The 20,838-nt window shown below is 40.0% G+C and overlaps 1 protein-coding gene across 1 annotated transcript in view; it reads left to right on the forward strand.

The window, feature by feature from the left end:
* The first annotated feature begins 1,304 nt into the window (after positions 1-1,304).
* Positions 1,305-20,838, forward strand: part of ABCD2 (ATP binding cassette subfamily D member 2) — a 64,132-nt gene continuing 44,598 nt past the window's right edge. Inside the window, exons 1-6 of the mRNA XM_045002165.1 lie at positions 1,305-2,355; positions 3,809-3,989; positions 9,047-9,168; positions 13,796-13,964; positions 18,301-18,395; positions 20,220-20,365. Of these exons, the coding sequence (XP_044858100.1) occupies positions 1,366-2,355; positions 3,809-3,989; positions 9,047-9,168; positions 13,796-13,964; positions 18,301-18,395; positions 20,220-20,365 (1,703 nt within the window). The 5' untranslated portion in view covers positions 1,305-1,365. The remainder of the gene's footprint in view (positions 2,356-3,808; positions 3,990-9,046; positions 9,169-13,795; positions 13,965-18,300; positions 18,396-20,219; positions 20,366-20,838) is intronic.

Consider the following 20,838-nt stretch of genomic DNA (forward strand, 5'->3'; position numbering starts at 1 on the left):
TTCTAATAATGTATTATCAAAACTCTGATTTACCTCTGCCACCAAATGGAGGAAGAACTATTGCATTTATAGCTATAGTGGCTTCATTACTTAACTTTTTAAAAGTAAAATATGCTCAACTGCTCTTTTTTACATTTTATTTTCTCCTTCCGAGTCCTAAATACTATACTCTTACTAAGCAATATACCTTGAAATAATGTGATAATAGGGATTGGGGGAATAAGGGAAATGAAATATAGCTAGAGAAACATGTTTCTATTGTCATTATTTTTTGTGGATTTATGATATGTTTTAGGTGCTAATGATGATTCAGGTAACAGGAATTCAAATCTCTTTTGGGGCGAGAGTCCCATGATTGACTATACAATTAATTGTATGTAGTAGTGCAGCAACAGGATAAATGGGGGGAGGAGGAATATTTCCAGTTTACATGTATTTTTCAAAATATTCCCAGAGGGAACCATCTGATCCTCCACGCTGTCCCAACTGCTTACCTAGAATTAGAATTCAAACCTCGAGCTAATTAAGTTCCCTCACATGGGGCCTATTCTTCCTCTCTGCCTTCTCCCCCATGGGATTTCATTCTGAATTAGCTGCAACGCTGGGGCCATGCCTAGAGCTCTCATCTACAGCCAGCTTCTGATTTCATTTACAGTTGGGGTTGCCAAGTTTGGCTGGATGTATATCTGGAGATTTAATCACTGGACATAATGTTTAATTAAAGAGTAAGCTTTTAATTCCTGGAGACTCTAGGCCAATCCTGGAGGGTTGGCAACATTATTTACAGAGGGGGTAATTCAGTGGAGTTATACCTGATTTTTTTCCCCCCTCTTTTCCCCACTCAAGAGTTTAGGCAGTTCCCAAGCACCTTCCCTCCCCCCTTCAGTTCCCCTTTTGTTCCTCTCTGTTGGTAAATCTAGAAGTGATACACTTGCAAAATCAGCAGCCCTGCTCTTTCCCTTCCCCCTCCCTCTCTGATGCTCCTCCCGCGTGGTCCTCGCAGTGTCTGGCGACGCATTGGTGGCCCCTGCGAAGGCCAACACGTAGTCCGAGTTCGAGCAGCCTGAGGGCTGCATGAACCGGGTGCTGCCTGCCAGCACCGACCGAGCGCGCCGCGCGGGGCTGGGGAAGGGGCAGAGGGACTCGGTGGGTTCCCCAGCTCCGCGCAGCCAATGAGCGGGCGGCGGGGGCGGAGTTGGCGGCGGCGGATCACGGCGTGCGGCAGCTCTCGGTGCATTGAAGGGAACCAGCCCCTGGTGGAAGCCGGCGGCCGCCCCCCTCTGTCACACTAGGGCGGCGAGGAAGGAGCCATGGGGCAAGCCCGGGCTCCATGAACATCCCTCCTAGGCGGGCTTCCTCGTGGGCATGACCCAGCGCCAGAGCATCCCTGCTCCGCGGCGGTCCCTGCGGCTGTGCGACATGAGCCAGCTGCTGCGTGCCGCAGCCGGGCGAGGGAAGTGGACCAGATCCAGCGCGGCCAAGAGGGCTGCGTGCCTGGTGGCTGCGGCATATGGGCTGAAAATCCTCTATCCCGTCCTCCGCAAGCGCCTGCAGCAGACAGCCTGCGAAAAGGGCTTGCAGGCTGCCTGCCGGGCTGGAGGGGGCGAGGAGCCGCTGCATTGCAGCCGGATCCGGGGCAGAGCCTCCCCGGCAGTGAATGCGGAATTTTTCAGGCAGCTGCTGGAACTTCGTAAGATCCTTTTCCCGAAGCTGGTGAGCGCCGAATCGGCCTGGCTTTGCCTCCACTCGGTGGCTCTGGTCTCCCGGACCTTCCTCTCCATCTACGTGGCCGGGCTGGATGGGAAGATCGTCAAGAGCATCGTGGAGAAGAAGCCCAGGAGCTTTGCCATCAAATTAATCAAGTGGCTCATGATTGCAATCCCTGCCACTTTTGTGAACAGCGCCATACGGTACCTGGAGTGCAAGTTGGCCCTAGCCTTCCGTACCCGCCTGGTGGATCATGCCTATCAGACCTACTTTGCCAATCAGACATACTACAAGGTGATCAATATGGATGGGAGGCTGGCGAACCCTGACCAGTCCCTGACCGAGGACATCATGATGTTCTCCCAGTCGGTGGCACACCTGTACTCCAACCTGACCAAGCCCATCCTGGATGTAGTGCTGACATCCTACAGTCTTATCCAGACTGCCAGGTCCAGGGGAGCAAGCCCCATCGGGCCTACGCTGCTGGCAGGCCTTGTGGTGTATGCCACGGCAAGAGTACTGAAAGCATGCTCGCCCAAATTTGGCAAGCTGGTCGCAGAGGAAGCTCACAGAAAGGGTTATCTGCGATACGTCCATTCGCGGATTATAGCCAATGTGGAAGAGATCGCCTTCTACAGAGGACACAAGGTAAAATGGAAATAAAGGCAAGGACTAAAATCTGAGATGGTTCAGAACTGTTGCTGTACTTCTAGATGTTGATCTACTGTAATAATGCTGGTCGTGTGCCTTCACCCTGTCCTCTGTAAGGAATATGAATTCCTCTGATTCCTAAACCTGTTCCTGATATATACTCTCCCACATTGTATGCAGAGAGACAGAAGTATAGAGTATTCCCCATTTTATTTTTCTCTTAAAATATTCCTACTTCTATGCAGCATCACATTTCTCTAGTAAACTTTGATTTCCCTCTTCTGTCTCATTTCCAAAAGGTGCCCTAGCTTTTAACCTTTCCAGGCTCTTATTTCTCCCCTATTTTATTAACTAAGAATATTTAATGATACAGAAATACTTTTTCTCTAAATGCAAAAATCAGTAGCACACAGTAATCCAGAAGAAAACTTTGCTATAGTTTAGATGGCAACACGATCTTTGACATTGTCTTGTATAGATAGCTAAGTAAAATTGTAGTCACTATAGTCCTAAAGTTGCTGCAATACAGTACAGTATTTAGGTTATCAGTTACATAAAAGTAATAGATAATTTAAAAACCAGCATATTGAAGACATTTTCAAAATTATATTGTCAATTTTGACTGTAATGTGTTTAAAATGGCTTGTAAAAAAGTTTCACATAATGTGAAAAAGCAAATAGTAAAATTTCACACTTCCCTCTCAGTCAAAAGTATTAATAAGACAACATAAACATTTTATTTTTATGGTAGCAATGAGCACCAAAAATTGTTTGCAGCATTGCATTAACTGCAGCTAAATTAAACATTAAATTCAATACTTTTTCCTATTCCCACTTTTGTGTGGGCTCAAATTGACTGAATTATGTCATATTGATTTGTCACTGTTCTTGACTCATTTCCTTGATGTACATTAGCACTTCCTCTTGGCACATTGCTGAAAGATATGAAATACCAATTCAGGGTATCATTTCTGCAGATTTACTCAAGCAAAATTCGCATTGGAATAAATTGGAATTTTGCAGGCTTGAGTCCCCAAATGTTGCCTAGTTCTTGGAGTTGCAGTTTCAACTTACAGATGTAGCGTGCTCAAAATCCTCTTAATTAAACACATAGAACTAGTTTTACTTCGATGGTAAGGAACAGCTTTTATCACTTGCTTGCATTTTGCTCTGGCAGTGTGAAGTGGGTATAAAACTGCCAGAGTAGGGTAAAAGGGCATTGGTCAGAATCCGGCCCAGTGAGTTCCATGGGCTATGCTGATTTACACTGAAAATGTGGCCCTTTGTCTAAACAGGTACCACATAGCTTGCTGTACTGATTGCAAGATATAGTGAAGAATTCAAATCCGAACACTCGTCATTTGATTATATGTACGTGTGTGTGTATTGTACTCATATGTATATTAATATTTACTATACTGTGTAAGTACTTACATTTTTTTAACTATAGGTGGAAATGAAACAACTACAGAAAAGTTACAAGGCTTTGGCAGACCAAATGAACCTCATATTGTCCAAACGTTTATGGTACATCATGATAGAGCAATTCCTGATGAAGTATGTCTGGAGTAGCTGTGGTTTGGTTATGGTGGCTGTACCTATCATCACAGCAACAGGCTTTGCAGATGGCGGTAATAAAGACTTTTATTTAATTTCAAATGTTTCTTTAAAAATATTAGTGTAGAAGAATAGTCACGTAAGAAGATATTTCATTTTAATACCATTTATAGCTGTGGTGCTATAATATTCAAACACCATGCATGCCTCATCCTTGGGTAGCTCCTGGCATGTGTAAAACTTCACAAACAAACCATTTGAAGAAATATCAGTGACAAAAAACGTATCTTTGAACTTAAATGTGATACAATATATTCTGAATCAAAGGATAGTTTTTTCAAATAAGATGCCAAGGTGAATTGTGGATAAGCAGTTTATAAATATCACTTTAACCATTTACTGCCCTTTTTGATGTATGAAGATGGTTTCACAAACTTTAAAATAAAATCTTTTTTTTTATATTTACAATATCAAGAATGTCAGGTGCTCGCTTTCCACTCTTCACAGGAGGCCCTAAGCTGTGAGGTCTCATCAAGTTGTAACTTTAGCTGTAGCTCTCATGCCCCAACCAGGGTTGGGAAGGTGTGTCAATTCTCAGAATGTCTGCTGCTATATTACCAAATACTGTCCATCTAGTTACCTATCTAGTGGTTTTTCTGTGGCGTTTGCTCATCACCTTACTGTTGACCTGTGTAAGAATCAGCATCTCTCTCCTCAAGTAGAGTACAGAAAGGGAAGTGAAGCTCAGGTTATAGGCTTGTATGACAGCACTATTCAGGTCTTTTGAAGATCATGTCCAGATCTTCTAGCAATGAGAGCGAAGTGAGGCCCTGATTTTAATGTTGTTTGAAATGTTTTTAAAAAAAAAAGTCAGGGAAAAATGCAACTTGGCAAAGCAGGAGGAAAGATTAAGAAGTAGTAAAGCAAAAAAAAATTGTTTGCTTGTTCATTTTGTAGTTTACATAGAATCAGGACTGGAAGGGACCTCAAGAGGTCATTTAGTCCAGACCCCTGCACTCATAGCAGGACTAAGTATTATCTGGACCATTCCCGACAGGTATTTGTCTAATCTGCTCTTAAAAATCTCCAGTGATGGAGATTCCACACCTCCCTAGCCAATTTATTCCAGTGCTTAACCACCCTGACAGGAAGTTTTTCGTAATGTCCAACGTAAACCATCCTTGTTGCAATTTAAGCCCATTGCTTCTTATCCTGTCTTCAGAGGTTAAGAACAGTTCTTCTCCCTCCTCCTTGTAACAGCCTTTTATGTACTTGAAACATGTGCAACTCTTTGTACTTTGTGATTATATACTAACTTCAGTAGAAGAGAAATCCACCAAAAAAAATACAATGATTAGAAATTCCTGTTTAGCATTTGTAGATACTGCATATTAGAGCTTAGAAACCTATAATGATAAGTATCCTAGCAAATACCTAAGCTAAATAAATGGATAGCGAAAAACTGACTTTGAAGTTGGCTCAACAAATCTCCATATACATGACTGGAATCATAAGAAGTCTTAAAAAATCAATAAGATTCACCATGCAAAGATTCTGTAATGCTTTGTATATGAAAAGATCAATTTTAAATCCAGTACATTTATCCAAGTACCAATGGATTGTTTTCAGAGCAGGTGAAATCTGTGCATATTGCCTGAATTTAATAAGGAATTTGGCAATTATATTCTAAACAAAGGAGTTTATACAGGTCCATATTACACAGAACAACCAGTGAAGGATAACAGTGCTTTAGTACTTTGGTAACAGAAATGAGGTTAACCAATTTAATGTACTTTCTGCTAAAATGGAAATAAATGCAGCTCAGCTAAATCCCATAACTGATAAAGAGATTATTTAATCACAGAATGTAAATGTCTCCTCCCTAGCCCTTCACCCATGAATCAGAAACAGGTTAGGTGTCCTTCAAAGAGAGAGAGCCTCTATAAAGGTGTATAGAGGAAAGGAGCAGTATTTCACCCATATCAACTCTACAGTAAGTAACATTCTCTGACATCCAGGAATGGACCTCTGACAAATACTTTTAAAATGTGGGCAGAGCAGAAGGTCAGAAAAATAAATCTGTCTTCTCCATGTCAGTGATAGGCCTGTCACATAATACTGAAGAGTATTTGCCAGGAGGAACATGCAAATTGTTAAAGTGTAGAACTTATTACAGAGCCCTGAGACATTCTACAAGAACAGGGACAAGATCAGAAATACATTATTAATGGTGACAAATTGACCCCATCAAGTGGTAAGAAGTAAACCAGGTATGCTAAAAATCCAACAAGTGCAGCTCATTACTGAAGGCGGTTTAGTTGGCGAAATAGTACTGTATCCAATCAGATCAAGTGTGGAAGGCAAATGAAGTTGGTTAAAATCTAAGGAATGGGAACTAGAACTGTCATTGATGAATAAACCCATTAGAATCCAGGAAGTGTTTGGAACCGAATAGCTAGTGTTTAGAACTTATGACCGTGCCTGAAATCAATCTGAAATTGTTCACATAGATGGTCTTCAGACAGGGGGGATTGCATCAATACACCAATAGCCTTTTCACTGTTGCCAAAAAAAATTAGGTATTTGTATGTATTTAAAACACACACACGCACATCCTCTCCCGCAGCTAGTGCTACCTTTTCTGGTATCTGTTTGCTGTTACAGTATATGAGTTTTGTAAGTAGTTTTATAGTACGCTAGTATGCAAAAGGAATCATACAAAAAACACAAGTAGACCAAAATATCCTGAATGTAGTTTGTTACCTGGGAATTGAACATTAATGACAATGAGATTTTAATTTCATTAGGCACAATAAATATGTTTTTTCCATAAAACAAATGAGATTAAGAAGTTTTATAAGTGGGGAACAAGTTAAACTACTGACAGAGATTAGATACTAGACTAAAGAGAGACCACTGGCCCAGTCTATTGTAATATGACACTTCCTCTAACACAGAAGGAAAAGCCTATGTGTGAAAAACATTGGAGAAAATGATCAAGAAAAGTTATTTTGGGCAGGTCTGGTGGTTTGATTTCAGTCATGCAATAATGGAGAATTGTGTTCTGGAGCAGTTTAAAGTTCCTCAAATTTACACAATTTTAAATCCACAATGACATCTAAAATGCTGTCTAGATCAGTAAAACTTGGTTATCTGCCAAGAAAGAGTTATGTTTTTTTTTTTTTTAGTTTTGTACTACTGAATTGGCATCATTACTGAGGACTGGATTCTTTACAGAGCCTTATTCACACGAGTCCTCCCATTGGAGTAAATGTGACAATTTACATGACTATCTATATGAGCGAGGGTTTTAGGATCACACCCTGACTGAGGAAAGTTCTGTCGTTTTTTAGAAAGGCATGACTCTCATTGTGTACCAGATGTGTATATCCCAGTGTGCTGGGTAACGCACTACTGACTTGGCATAACTTAAACTAAAAAATCTGAACAGCCACAGTTTTCTTAAATAATTCAGAAATTGAATTTTGAGACGAAGAGAGGCCAAATTGGGGTCTTACGTGTATGACAGTAACTTTCTATATAATATTTTTGGCCCAAAATGTTACACTTATCTCTGGTGTATCTTCATTGATGTAAGTGGAGTTATACCAAGGATGTATTTATCCAGGTGGTTGTTTTTTTTGGTGGCTTGATAAATTAAAACAAACTAGCATTTGGGTATCAGGAGCTTCAAAAGCAAAAAGAAGATACAGACAGGTACAACAAGTTTTGGTATGGGATTTATGTTTTCAAACACTGCAGAGTCTGACCTTGTCATGGAGGTGAGAGAACCGCTCGCTGCGTAAGAAAATTTCGCTTACGTTGCTTTAGCATTACCTGCCATAGAACAGCACATAAAATGACCATCACGTTACACCTGTAGGAAACTGCTCAGAGATTTTCTTGACTAAAAGCACTGAGCCAACCTAACAGAAGATATTAATAATAATTCCTGATGTAGGAGTTGGCATACTGGATCAGCCTGCTAGTCTAGTGTCTGGTAGTAGCCATACTTCAGAGAAAGACAGAAGCTCCAATCTGCACCACCGTTAACCAGTCTGTATAATGTTACAGACTGGTTAATAATATCCTCCTCAAACCCCTCTTGCAACCTAAAATTTTACATTTGGCTGCCCATATATTGTCGTCTTAATTTGCTTAGTTGCAAATGTTAAGGATTATACATTATTCATTCTTAAAAAATTCAGCCACATTATTATCTTGATTTTGTGGAGGAGCAAATTACAGGCTGGCTCCATGCTGTATAGCAGTTTCTGTGGGTGTGATGATGGCAAGAGATATCACAGTAGCAGAAGTGGACTCCAGGCATGAAATACTTAATGAATTTTACTCTGGGAAAAACAAACACGTCATGTGAAGATATTATACTTAAAATATAAATGTGTTTCTTTTTCCCATGCCCTCTCTAGTTTCGCCATTTTTGCCTATGTCAGTTAAGGATATTTTCTCACAACACATCACTTCTTGCTCTTATTTGATTTGGAAGAATTTTCATGATAACAGGCTACAATGTTATAAACAAAGGATTATGACTTCATTATTGGATCAAACAGACAGAGAAACTGGGTTGTGAGAAAGAAGGCTCTTACTCAAACACAGATCCCTCTAATACTACCAAGAGGAATATAGAAACTTACTGTCAGTTAATTGCATTCTTATAAAATATTCTAATTTTGCCAAATGTGCATCAGTATGAATGTTCCTTTTTAAGTGGAGTGAAGAATTAAGTAAGGTTGAAAATGAGTAATAGCAGTACTAGTAAAAACAAACCAATGAAACTGAAATTCTGTTTGACTCACTACAGCTGTGGTAAAACTCAGACTGAGTAATGGTATATTAAAAAGAAAAAGAGGTTAATGGGTGTTAAAAAGAAAAAAGGATGATTTGTGTAAGAAGAAGAATTTCTCATACTCCCACTTTTTCTTTGTTACTAGAAGTTTTATGCTAATTGTTTGCCTTTCTGATTCCTTTCAGAAAGTTGTCTTCATAGAGTTAAACTGTTCCTAACTTAATATCTGTTTTAATAATAGCTCACATTTTAACCATAATTTAATTTGTAGAGATATTTTTCAGAAGAATATTTGAACAGAAGAACATTTTTTGCTTTTAGAGTTAGAAGATGGCCATAAACAAGCAATGGTTAGTGAGCGAACAGAAGCCTTTACTACTTCACGAAATCTGTTGGTCTCTGGAGCAGATGCCATTGAAAGGATTATGTCTTCTTACAAAGAGGTATTGTGTGTCATTTCATAGAATCCTAGAATATCAGGGCTGGAAGGGACCTCAGGAGGTCATCTAGTCCAACCCCCTGCTCAGAGCAGGACCAATCCCCAGACAGATTTTTGCCCCAGATCCCTAAATGGCCCCCTCAAGGATTGAACTCACAACCCTGGGTTTAGCAGGCCAATGCTCAAACCACTGAAAAGAGAAATAAATGAAAATAAAACAGAATTTGCAAATGTAAGATTTTTTTTTAATTTCTTTTGTAATCATATTGGGGCAGATTCTGCAGTCTTTAAATCAATGGGAGTTTTTTTTGAGTGAAGACTGCAGAATTTATCCCTTAGTAACTTAAGAACAGCTAGTATTTTAATGTAGGGATAATTTGTGGCCCATGAGCATAAACCATGACAGCATTTTCTAGACTAGAGCCAGATACTGTGCAGACTTTTCAAGCAGTTCTCCTAATAGACTGAGATTTTTGATTCATCTGTTTCAGTATTGGCCTACAATGTAGAGAGACTGCCTGGTTACCAATTATGCTAAGGTGTTACTATTAGCATTCAGCATTAAAATCATTTATATAATGCTATACATTTACATGGCGCCTTGCAAACATGGCTGCTTTATGACACAGAAAAAATGTCCACTAAATAATAGGTGAAAGACGGCAAACTGATTTGACTTGTAACACAATTACACTTTAATTCAGAAAGTATGAAGTGAAAGACCAGTGAGCTGAGCTTCCATCTTAATTTTATACTTAAAATTTTGCCGAAGTAGTATTGGAACACCTTCATATTTTATTCTAAGTTACTTTTAGGCGATTTCCATAGAATGGTAATATGCTTCCTGTGAACTTTAATATTTTATGGTAATAAAGTACAAATCCCACTCCCTTTTCTTACATGACCAGCCCTGTAGCAGTCAGTGGAACTGACCTCGTTAGTAAGATGGGCAATATTTGGCTCTTTGTGATTTTATTTTTTGTCTCTAGGCCACCAGTGTAAATCCAAATTTTCAGTGTTTTGATGGGTAAGTCTACAGGCTCATGCTTTTGAAACTGTTACCACCTGTAAGCTTTCCTGCAGCATGTGAGTTGAGATGCTGGTCCAAGGTTTGTTCATAGGGTACAGCATTCAGTATCACAAATATCACTATAACAGAGAACACTGTTTGGAATGCTGGTTTGCAATCTTATCAGAGGCCAAGGATTGAGGGCTTGATTCAACTCCCACTGAATTCACTGGAAAGTCTCCCAGTGGGAGTTGGATCAGACCTTGAATAAGCTTGGAGACTGAACTACATTGTCATATTTAGAAGTGGTCATTGCAGGTCAGCATGGAGGGCACACTGGTGAGACAATGTGGAAAGGCTGTCCCGCTATTGTCCACGTTGTACCTGCTATACTGGTAGCAGGAGATCTTCAGTCTTAAATGCTGTCAGTACAACTCTTTTCACAAGTGTTAGAGACAAAAAACTACCAATGCAGGACAGTTTAGGCTTACTCATGGAGTTGAAACATTTGATCATTACTACGGATTTTGCAAAGTTCTCCTTATAAACTCCTATACCCTTATAAAAACATGACTGAGAGTAGAACCTTATAATTAATAACAAATAGCTGTTCTTGAATTTTGTGCATTTATGGAACTTGTCTAGAGTTACACTTCCTTACACCAGAGACGTCTTCTAACACCAGATTTGGATCTGGCTATCTCCAAATGCTTTACTACAACTGGATAATTTATTTGTTGTTTAAGGCTATGTCTAAATGACACACCACTTTCGGTGGCATGTAAGGTACATGTGCTACATGCTACAGTGAAAATCACACAGCATTCACACTGTGGTGTGTTGCTACATGTGTCAGTGAAAGGCTCCAGCAGTGTGGGAGGCAGCTGGGAAAGGTTCTAGCAGCTCCCCTCTGTCGGAACCTTTCCCCCTGCTGCAGTCTTTTCCTACAGCAGGGAAAGGCTCCAGCAATGAGGATCTGCCAAAACATTTCCCCTCTGCTTTCCCCCGGTTGCATCTTTTCCTGCGACAGGAAAAGGCTCCGGCAGTGGGAAGGCAGCGCAACACTATACTGCTAGAAATAGCTGTGTAGACAAGGAGGCATGGCTTAGGCAAATTGGAGCTGTGTCAGGTTTGTACTCCGATATATACCCACACCTTTTACTTTACTTGCCTAAGTCATGCCTGTCTGTCTACGGTGCTATTTATACCTGTGTTGGGGGCTGGGGGCTATGCAGTATGTGCTCTGCATACCACAGAAAGAAGCATTTTGTTTAGATGCACATGCACCCTTATACTCATTGTCCTGCTCTTCTTGCCTCTCTTCTAGCTTTCAGTATCAGAATTTGTGTTTTCTGAATCTGGTGATCATACAATTATATTAGGAATAATACTTTTCCCTTCAGTCTTCTATACTACTGCAGATGCTTGAGTGTAATTCCTCTCTGCCAGCAGATGGAGACAGTACAGTGAGACTTTTTGGTGAGGTCATCACCTGCAAGATAAGGGGCTTGCCAGGTCCTAGAGCTCATTTGTTTCTGTTCCAGCAGGCTGAGGATCAGTATCTTCAATGGCTGTGGAGAAAGGCCTGAACTAAGGACAAAGTCCTTGAGCAGGCATCAAAGGTCTAGGAGGATTTCCAACTATGCACCAATATGAGGCTACTATAAGAGGCAGAGACAGCGTGGAGTACTATATGGCTAACTGCTACAATCGTTTCAGGACTAGGAAGTGCCCATGCTGCTTGGCTTTCACACACAAAATAGATTTCTCCCCACAGGATTCCTCCCCTGCGAGTTAGAGGATGACAAGGTAAAAATAAAAAAGTGCAAGATAAGGTGAGAATTACCTTCCCCAAGACCCTGTCAGCCTTGTTCCCCAGAGGCCCCCTCAGTTGCACGGGATCCAAGGTCCAGGCAGACAAGCAGATCTTTATCCAAAGGAGGATTCATGGGACCTTTGCCAGGGTCTGCTAGGGAGCCTTTTGTGCAGTTTTAGATACCGCTCTCATTTGAGTCTCAGTTGCCCTGGGGCCTCAGCCTACCCATGGAATCCTGACTACAGATACCAGTGTGTAGAGAGGGGAGTTCCTGGGGTATGCCATGACCCTGTAGTACTTTTCACTGACAAATGTACGAGTCTGTCTGTCATATCCAGAGGAGAACAGCTGGACTCGTTCCTCTGCACTTTCACCACAGGCTGAAGAATGTTTTGGTGTGGGTACACTGATCAGCCACCATCTCTCACTCAAATAAACTGACCTGGAGCAAAGATATGACCAAGGAAAGCCAGATATAGAAATCAGCCCCCCATTCCCCCCTTAGCCATCCTATTTGTTATTCCCATAGTCAGAGTATGCAACAGAGCAGACTAGCCAAACAGATCCTAAATATGCTAGGGAGAGTGGAAAAGAGGAGTGAGTTTTTTGAGAGAATTTGTCACAATAGGAGAAGACCTAAACAGACTAGATTGCCACAGAGTCCAACAGAACAGCAGAGAAGTATTTCAGCAGGACTAGAGATATGAATTCTAGCACCACAGATGCCCTAGCGATTAAATAGAATGGTACACTGGCATGCTTCTCTCCACATTCTCCCATGATGGGTGTTAGGAATCTCACAAAAATCTCAGCAGTTCAGAGCCTCATACAGCAGCATGAGTGCCACAGAAGAAAGATAGAAAAACAAAGTGAGCAGCATCCAAATCCATTCCTTCCAAGAGAATGAAGTTTCTAGTCAGGGAAAGTTGTTTCAGTGCCAGCAAGGAAGTCCCAGAAGCATTCAGAGTATGTGGCTTTAGAAAGTTAAATGCATTGTGGCCTGGAAGGTGTATACAGAACTACAGGAGATAGGGAAGGCAGCCACCTGGGGTATATGTCCTTCACTGTTTAACCTGTAGTGTTCAGCAAATGTAATGTTCAGGCATGAACTGATTCATCGTTTGGTGAGAGTGCCGAAGGCAGCTTTCATGAGGTATAATCAGTGCCTACTGTATGGCACAGCATTGCTTTTGGAGGTAGCCAAACATCTGGCTTGGCACAGAAAATCGAAGAGAGGAAAATTTTCCTTATGTGTTAAATTTTCTTTCTTTGATATTTTCTATGCCAGCCCAGGCCTCCTCCCTTCAAGTTTAGCACTGTCTTCTGCAAATTTCCAGGACTTTTTCAAACATCAAGTTTTATGCTAGGGCTCCAAGGTCTAAAAATTGTGTGTGGTGTATTTTGCACAATAAATTGCTATTATAGGAACTGCTTTAGGAGATTCAGCTGACAGATGGGAGCTAGCAGCCTCCTTATTTTCTGGTGATGACATCAATAAAAATTCTCAAGGTCTTTGTTGGAGTTATGCCAATTTACATCAGCTTAGGCTTTGTCCCTTAACGTAATGTCACCATCTGCTGGCAGCTAGGAACTGTACGTGTGCATCTGGGGGGACTGTCAGAGAAGATCTCAAAGAAAGAAAATTAATTGGTGAGGAAAAATTTCCTTTCATTCTTAATCCAGAATGAAATCTAAGTAGTACTGAGTCAAAACGATTGGGAACGCTATCCATAAATTATTGGACAAAGTATTTAATTTCCAGTTTCCAGATTATGTAATTTAAACATATTATTTGTTGTTTCTCAGGTCACCGAGTTAGCAGGCTATACAGCTCGAGTGTACAACATGTTTTCAGTCTTCGATGAAGTGAAGAGGGGCATTTACAAAAGAACTGCCGTTGTTCAAGAAATTGAAACCAACAGCAAGAATGAAGATAAAGCAGAACTACACATTGATGGCCCCTTGGAAATCAAGGGTGGGTAATTCGTATTTTGATACTTTTCTCTATAAACTCTTCAGCCTACTATGCAATTTTACTGGTCTAAACAAAATCTTTCTTTACACAACCCTTGCTGCTATTTCAAAGTTGCCACGGATCGACTCCCCTCCCATTACATATTCCTAACTCACTTCTTTGCAGTTTTCTATGCCTCCCAGCAGATAACCCTGAGATTCCTTCCCTATGTACTCTCACAAGGGCTGGCTGGAAATTTTCCATCAAAACCTCCACAGAAAATAGTTTTTTTTTGACATTTTTTCATCCAGAAATAATCTGCTTTCCTTTACATTTTTTTTGTTTTAATTAGAAAACTGAAACTTGAAATTTTTCATCTGAAAAGAGAAAATTTTTGATGTTTTTAGTAGAATTTGGCCCAAAAAACTTCAGGCACTGAAAACCAAAATCTGTTCCGTTTTCATATTTTCAACAAAAAGTCATAATTTGCCACTGAAAATGTTTCTGATCAGCCCCAACCCTCCTGCCTGCCTTTCCCCTTGCTACTCCTACCCTCTGTGTTCTGTCATTTCCCCTCTGTCTCCTCCTCCTGAGGTCTGTGTATGTGCCCTCTGTGACTGAATTCTCACTGTGCCCCATTACTCACCTTCTGTCTCTACCCCCCCCAACCCCATCCAGTTTCTTTCCCAATCTCCTCATTGGCCTTTTGCCATTTATTTACTTCTCCTGATTACCCACATTGGACTCCTTCCATTTCCTGCTTCCCAGCTGCTGCTGACAACCAAATCCCTTCCCCACCCCCACAGGAAAAAATGTAGCTATTCAGAGGCGAAGGAGTTAAACTGCTATGTGTGAAATATTTTCTTCCTTCTCTTACAACATTATTGCCCTTCAGCACAGATTTCTCAACAGGGTCATAATAAACACCCTGAGGCGGCACAAACATTAACTGTAAGCATTAACTGATTTCTTGACCTTGTAGGACATGACAATGTGTGATTACCAATAAAATAAACAACATTTTGTAATAGCTACATTTTGTAATGTAGTAGAGAAAAGGGGTTTTTAGTCCAAATAGTGGTAAATTAATGTACTTAGCCCACAGTCTTTAGCATGATTACCTAGTTATTTTAAAGACTGAATGCAGTTCGGATATGAGAACTCTGCTGATGTTTCCATGTGGTATAGCATCCCATTCTGCAGCCCATACCAAGACTTTGTTTCCACTACAGTTGCAGAGTCAAAATATTTTCTCAGGCCCTCCCATCAGAAGTTTCACTGTAATAACATTTTTCTTCCTTTCTTTCAGCCTTGATAATTTCAGAAATCCCTGCATAGGAATTTATAACAGTGGAGGGGTGCATGGATATCTGTGCACGTGTGTGTACACTCATGTGTGCATACCTGTAAGTGTGTTTTTAGTAGGATTTGGCCTAAAAAACTTCAGGCACTGAAAACCAAAATCTGTTCCGTTTTCATATTTTCAACAAAAAGTCACAATTTGCCACTGAAAGAAAAATCCATATTTTAAACTGTCTTTTAAGACAAGTTTATTACATTGCCCCACACCACTTATTTCCTCTTAAATCATCAGTATCAACTTGTGCCAGCAAATAATGTTATATTATCCTCTGTATTTACAGCCCATAACTTTACTGATGTAGGCCAAGAAAGAATTACAACCTTTTAAACAGAGAAAGTGGGTGAAGTAATATTTGTTATTGGACCAACTTGTGCTGGTCAGAGAGACAAGCTTTCGAGACACACAGAGCTGCTCTTCAGCTTGTCTCTTTCACCGAGAGAAGTTGGTCCAATAAAAGATATTCTGTCACCTACCTTGTCTGTCTAATATCCTGGGACTGACATGGCTACAACTACACTGCATACAACCTTTTAAATGCTTTAGTCAAATAACAATAGTATACTACTTTACTATAGTCGTTCCTTATCTTATCATTCAGAATTATAAAAAAGGATCATCACTTAATTTTTGTAGCTGTGCTTTCAATTTATATGCCTCATTGCATTAAAAAACAAAACAAACAACCTCCCACCCCCTTACATTAAGAGAGCCTTAAGGTCGCAAAGTCAATCACTCAAATATTAGGAAATCCCAGAATTAATGGTGCCTATGCAACTCTCACCACGATATCTGCATATTTTACAAATGTTAATGAATTGATCTTGAGGGTATTATTATCCCTGTATTCTAGCTGGGGAACTGAGGCATGGAGAAATTAAGGACAAATATGTCATAGGTGCCCAACTTGAGAAGCCTAGGGGTTTCAGATTATGTAGTATTTTTATAACGCTTTATATGTCCAAAGTGCAGCTTTGACTTCTATTGCAGTCATGAGCACTCCTGAAAATCTGGTCTGAGCAGGGCCGCCCAGAGGATTCAGGGGGCCTGGGGCAAAGCAATTTCGGGGGCCCCTTCCATAAAAAAAAGTTGCAATACTATAGAATACTGTATTCTCATGGGGGCCCCTGCAGGGCCTGGGGCAAATTGCCCCACTTGCCCCCCCTCTGGGCGGCCCTGGGTCTGAGCTGTCTGACGTCAGGCACCTAGAAAATAAGGAACACACAGTGGCCAATGGTGATCATTTTGATTCAAGTGGCTTGTCCAGCATCACGTGGCAGAGGCAATGAAGTAGAATTTTTTATTTTAATTCTCTAACCATACGACTATATATTCTCTTCTGTTGGTCTCCTGCCTCCTTCACTACACATTTTCCAACTTTTTCGACAAATGAGGCAGGCAACAGATGGAATATTCAGAGAATGTAGCTGCCAAACTCTAACACGCCTTTATGATCAAACTTTTTTCAGAGGCTTATAGCTTGGCCGGATTTGGATAAATTTTCATGGAGATGGCATAAGGCACATCCCTGACATCAGAGTGACCTGTCTGCCAAATTTCAAGTCCCTGCTCCAGAGCATGGAAGCAACAGAGCTTCTCAACTAAGTGGTTGTAAGAACTATTTTAAGATGGGAAGAACAACCCTAATCTCATTCCCAGAAATCACTAAAATATTTTAGCTGAAATATTGCAAAATTCAGCCTGAGGAAAATGTCCAACATGGAAAATTTTGCCTAAATAGTTACAGACTGGTAAAGTTATAAGCAACTGAAAACAGGGTCTTATAATGGAAAATGTAAGGCAACCTTAATTATAGGCAGTGCTACCAGATCCACCTGTAACAATCCTGTATTTAATTGTTTCTTTATTTGGATTAGTTTAAGACTTAACAAAATATGTAGGGCTGTCAATCACAGTTAACTCATGCGATTAACTCAAAAAATTAATTGTGATTAATCACAGTTTTAATTGCACTGTTAAACAATAGAATACCAATTGAAATTTATTAAATATTTTTGGTTGTTTTTCTACATTTTCAAATGTATTGATTTCAATTACAACACAGAATACAAAGTGTATGGTGCTCACTTTATATTATTATTTTTAGTACACATATTTTAAAAATGAAACAATGTAAAACTTTAGCGCCTACAAGTCCATTCAGTCCTACTTCTTGTTCAGCCAGTCACTAAGAGAAACAAGTTTGTTTACATTTACAGGAGATAATGCTGACCACTTTTTATTTACAATGTCACCTGAAAGTGAGAACAGGCATTCATATGGCACTTTTGTAGCTGGCATTGCAAGATATTTACATGCCAGATATTCTAAACATTTGCATGCCCCTTCATGCTTCCGCCACCATTCCAGAGGACATGCTTCCATGCTGATGATGCTCGTTAAAAAAAAATGTGTTAATTAAATTTGTGACTGAACTCCTTAGGGCAGAATTATATGCCCCCTGCTCTGTTTTACCCACATTCTGCCATATATTTCATGGTATAGCAATCTTGGATGATGACCCAGCACATGTTGTTCATTTTAAGAACACTTTCACTGCAGATTTGACAAAATGCAAAGAAGGTACCAATGTGAGATTTCTAAAGACAGCTACAGCACTCGACCCAAAGTTTAAGAATCAGAAGTGTCTTCCAAAATCTGAGCGGGATGAGGTGTGGAACATGCTTTCAGAAATCTTAAAAGAGCAACACTCTGATGTGGAAACTACAGAATCCAAACCACCAAAAAAGAAAATCAACCTTCTGCTGGTGGCCTCTGACTCAGATGATGAAAATGAACATGCGTCAGTCCGCACTGCTTTGGATCGTTATCAAGAAGAACCCATTATCAGCATGGACACATGTCCTCTGGAATGGTGATCGAAGCATGAAGGGTACATACAAACTCCAGAAATTCGTGGCTCTTAGCCCTGTTCTTGGGCTAATAGATCTCACTGCCCCCCTGAATGTTTTACTAACTTTTTTTTTTAATTTGTAGGAAAAGTTATTGATGTTGATCATGGAATTGTTTGTGAAAATGTTCCTATTATTACCCCAAATGGAGATGTGGTGGTTTCCAGACTAAACTTCAAAGTAAGATGATATGCAAGAATCTTCTGATTGTTGCCATCACATTAACACAAAACAACACAGAGTTCATGTACCCTATGTTAAATACTTGGAGAAGAGGGGAAGTCAAGAAAGGTAGGCATAGTGGCTCACTAGAGGCAGATATGTACAGTGTATGCTGCTCAAAGAAAATGGAGAGAGAGGAGAAGGAATGGTTCGACTTGTGTCATTGTCAGATTAAAAAGTACAGCTGCATTTTCAAAATTGCTTAAGGGAGTTCTGCATCCAACTCCCATTGTATTTCTATGGGACTGAGGTGCTTAACACCTTTAGGATGCTTTAAAAATCTTCCAAGTCCACAATATTAGAGCAAACAGTTGTGGAACTTCACTTGACCACTCCAAGGATCAATAGTAACTAACAGCTGACAGTATAATCTGCAGGCCCAATCCTACAATCTTTGCTCAGTAAAAACTCACATCGTTTTCAATGATTTTTTGCAAATAGCAATTGATTCCTATTGGCATCACATTGTTAATGCATTTCATTTATTGAATTATTTCAAAATATGTCACAATATTGAATGTTAGTGCAGTAATTATATAGAAATAGGTGAAAGCATTGGAAAGTTGCATGAGGACTTCCACTACCTCATTTATGCATCTAATTGCTCATGTTACCTCTGTATTTGTATTCTGGGTGTGTGCGAGAGACAGAGAGAGAAAGCACCTTTAAGGAAATAGTCAGCACCTGGCAGAATAGGGCCTTTAATTTGGCAAAATTCCCAGCTACTTTAAATGTATTTTGTTTAGCACTAAAAAATGATGGACTGATATTCAGGCAGAGATACCTGTATGTTTGTGCACTTTACCTAGTATATTTATAGAGAGAATTCACAAACAGTGCTATTGTGTGGGTGGGTGGGTCGAAGTATGGGGTATATAGGGTGAATAAACAAAGGTGTGTGTGTGTTTGTGTATATATATATAAAAGAAATGCATAAAAGTGACACTATATAAGCAGACATGGAATGTTGAGGTTAATTTTTCAAGTCATTGGGCCTTGCTCACACAGCTTCAGTTCATTCACTTAAGGTCATGCCATACATGCCCCTATTCACTGCTTTGCAAGTTCACCCCTCTGTGACTAATTCACCCATACAAAAACTACCTTACACTGGTTAATGAGATTGTGATGGAGTTTAGTGTAGTTATAGGAATGTTAACGTTTGTAAGGTAGTGAGTGTCCTTAACTCCTTACAGTCTCCTCAAATTGAAGTCAGTGCATGCAAGTACTTGAGGGGAATATTTGGTTCTAAATATGATTTGTAGATGGCAGAACAAGGAATACTGAAATCAAGATTCATCATAGATAGTGACATATGGTATGTGGGCATGTTTTTCCCAGCTCTGTGTGACTAAGGTCTAATTTTGCTTCATGTTAAAATGAACTGCAGTCAGATTTTATCCAAGACACAAAGTGCCCAAATGGTAAAAAAGGTTTCAGTGCTAATGACTCATGCCCCTCCACAAAATAGCCTTTTGTAAGTAATACCATATCCATCTGGATTGTTTCCTAAATTAGAAAAAAACCATCTAAATTGTATCTTTGGCGCTAGCAAATATGATTTCTTCTGGTTCCTTTGCTTTTGCTCTTTGAATCCACAGATTCTATGCAAATGCAGTTTTTCAAGCAGAGACTGAATAAGAATTGTAGCCAGTTTCACAATTTGTACTTACTTAAACTAAATGCTTAGGTGGTTTCATTGTGGGATGTCATTATATGCTTCATGGTAAAAGTGATATATTTTGAAAGGTGGTTGTTTTATCGTTTTCACAACTATTCTAGGTACAGGAAGGAATGCATCTTTTAATCACTGGCCCCAATGGTTGTGGAAAGAGTTCTCTTTTCAGAATTTTAAGTGGTCTGTGGCCAGTCTACGATGGTGTTCTCTACAAACCGCCTCCCCAGCACATGTTCTATATCCCACAAAGGTACGTGCTTTGCCTACACTGGAAATACTTGTTTCTCAGTTTTGTGAGATTTGGTCCTCTTTCTAAACCCCTGGCATCTAAAGTTAGGTTAGAAGATGGTAACCCTCACCTCTTATTACTGGAAAGTGCAGAAGAATTGCCGCCACATTCAGTTGTACGGGGAGAGCTCCCATTGCCAGTCACCAATGTGTGATGGGGATGAGCCCACAAACAGCAAGGGGGCTGGATGACTGAAGAACACTGGGGAACAGTTTAGGCTTTGTAACATAGTTTCCTTTTCCGTCAAGCAAAACTTGAAATAGGCCAAATAGAGCTTGTTTCTAAAATAAATGTGAAATAAAGTCTGACAAGTGGGGAACATTGTTTTTCCCCAAACTTGAATTACAATTTAAAACCCCTAAATTTTGCAATACTAAACCAAAACCAAATCCAGCATTACTTTTACATTATCGCTTTTAAACCTGTGTTCCTTT

The sequence above is a fragment of the Mauremys mutica genome, chromosome 1 (genome assembly GCF_020497125.1).
Source record: "Mauremys mutica isolate MM-2020 ecotype Southern chromosome 1, ASM2049712v1, whole genome shotgun sequence".
In the NCBI taxonomy this organism is placed as follows: domain Eukaryota; kingdom Metazoa; phylum Chordata; order Testudines; family Geoemydidae; genus Mauremys; species Mauremys mutica.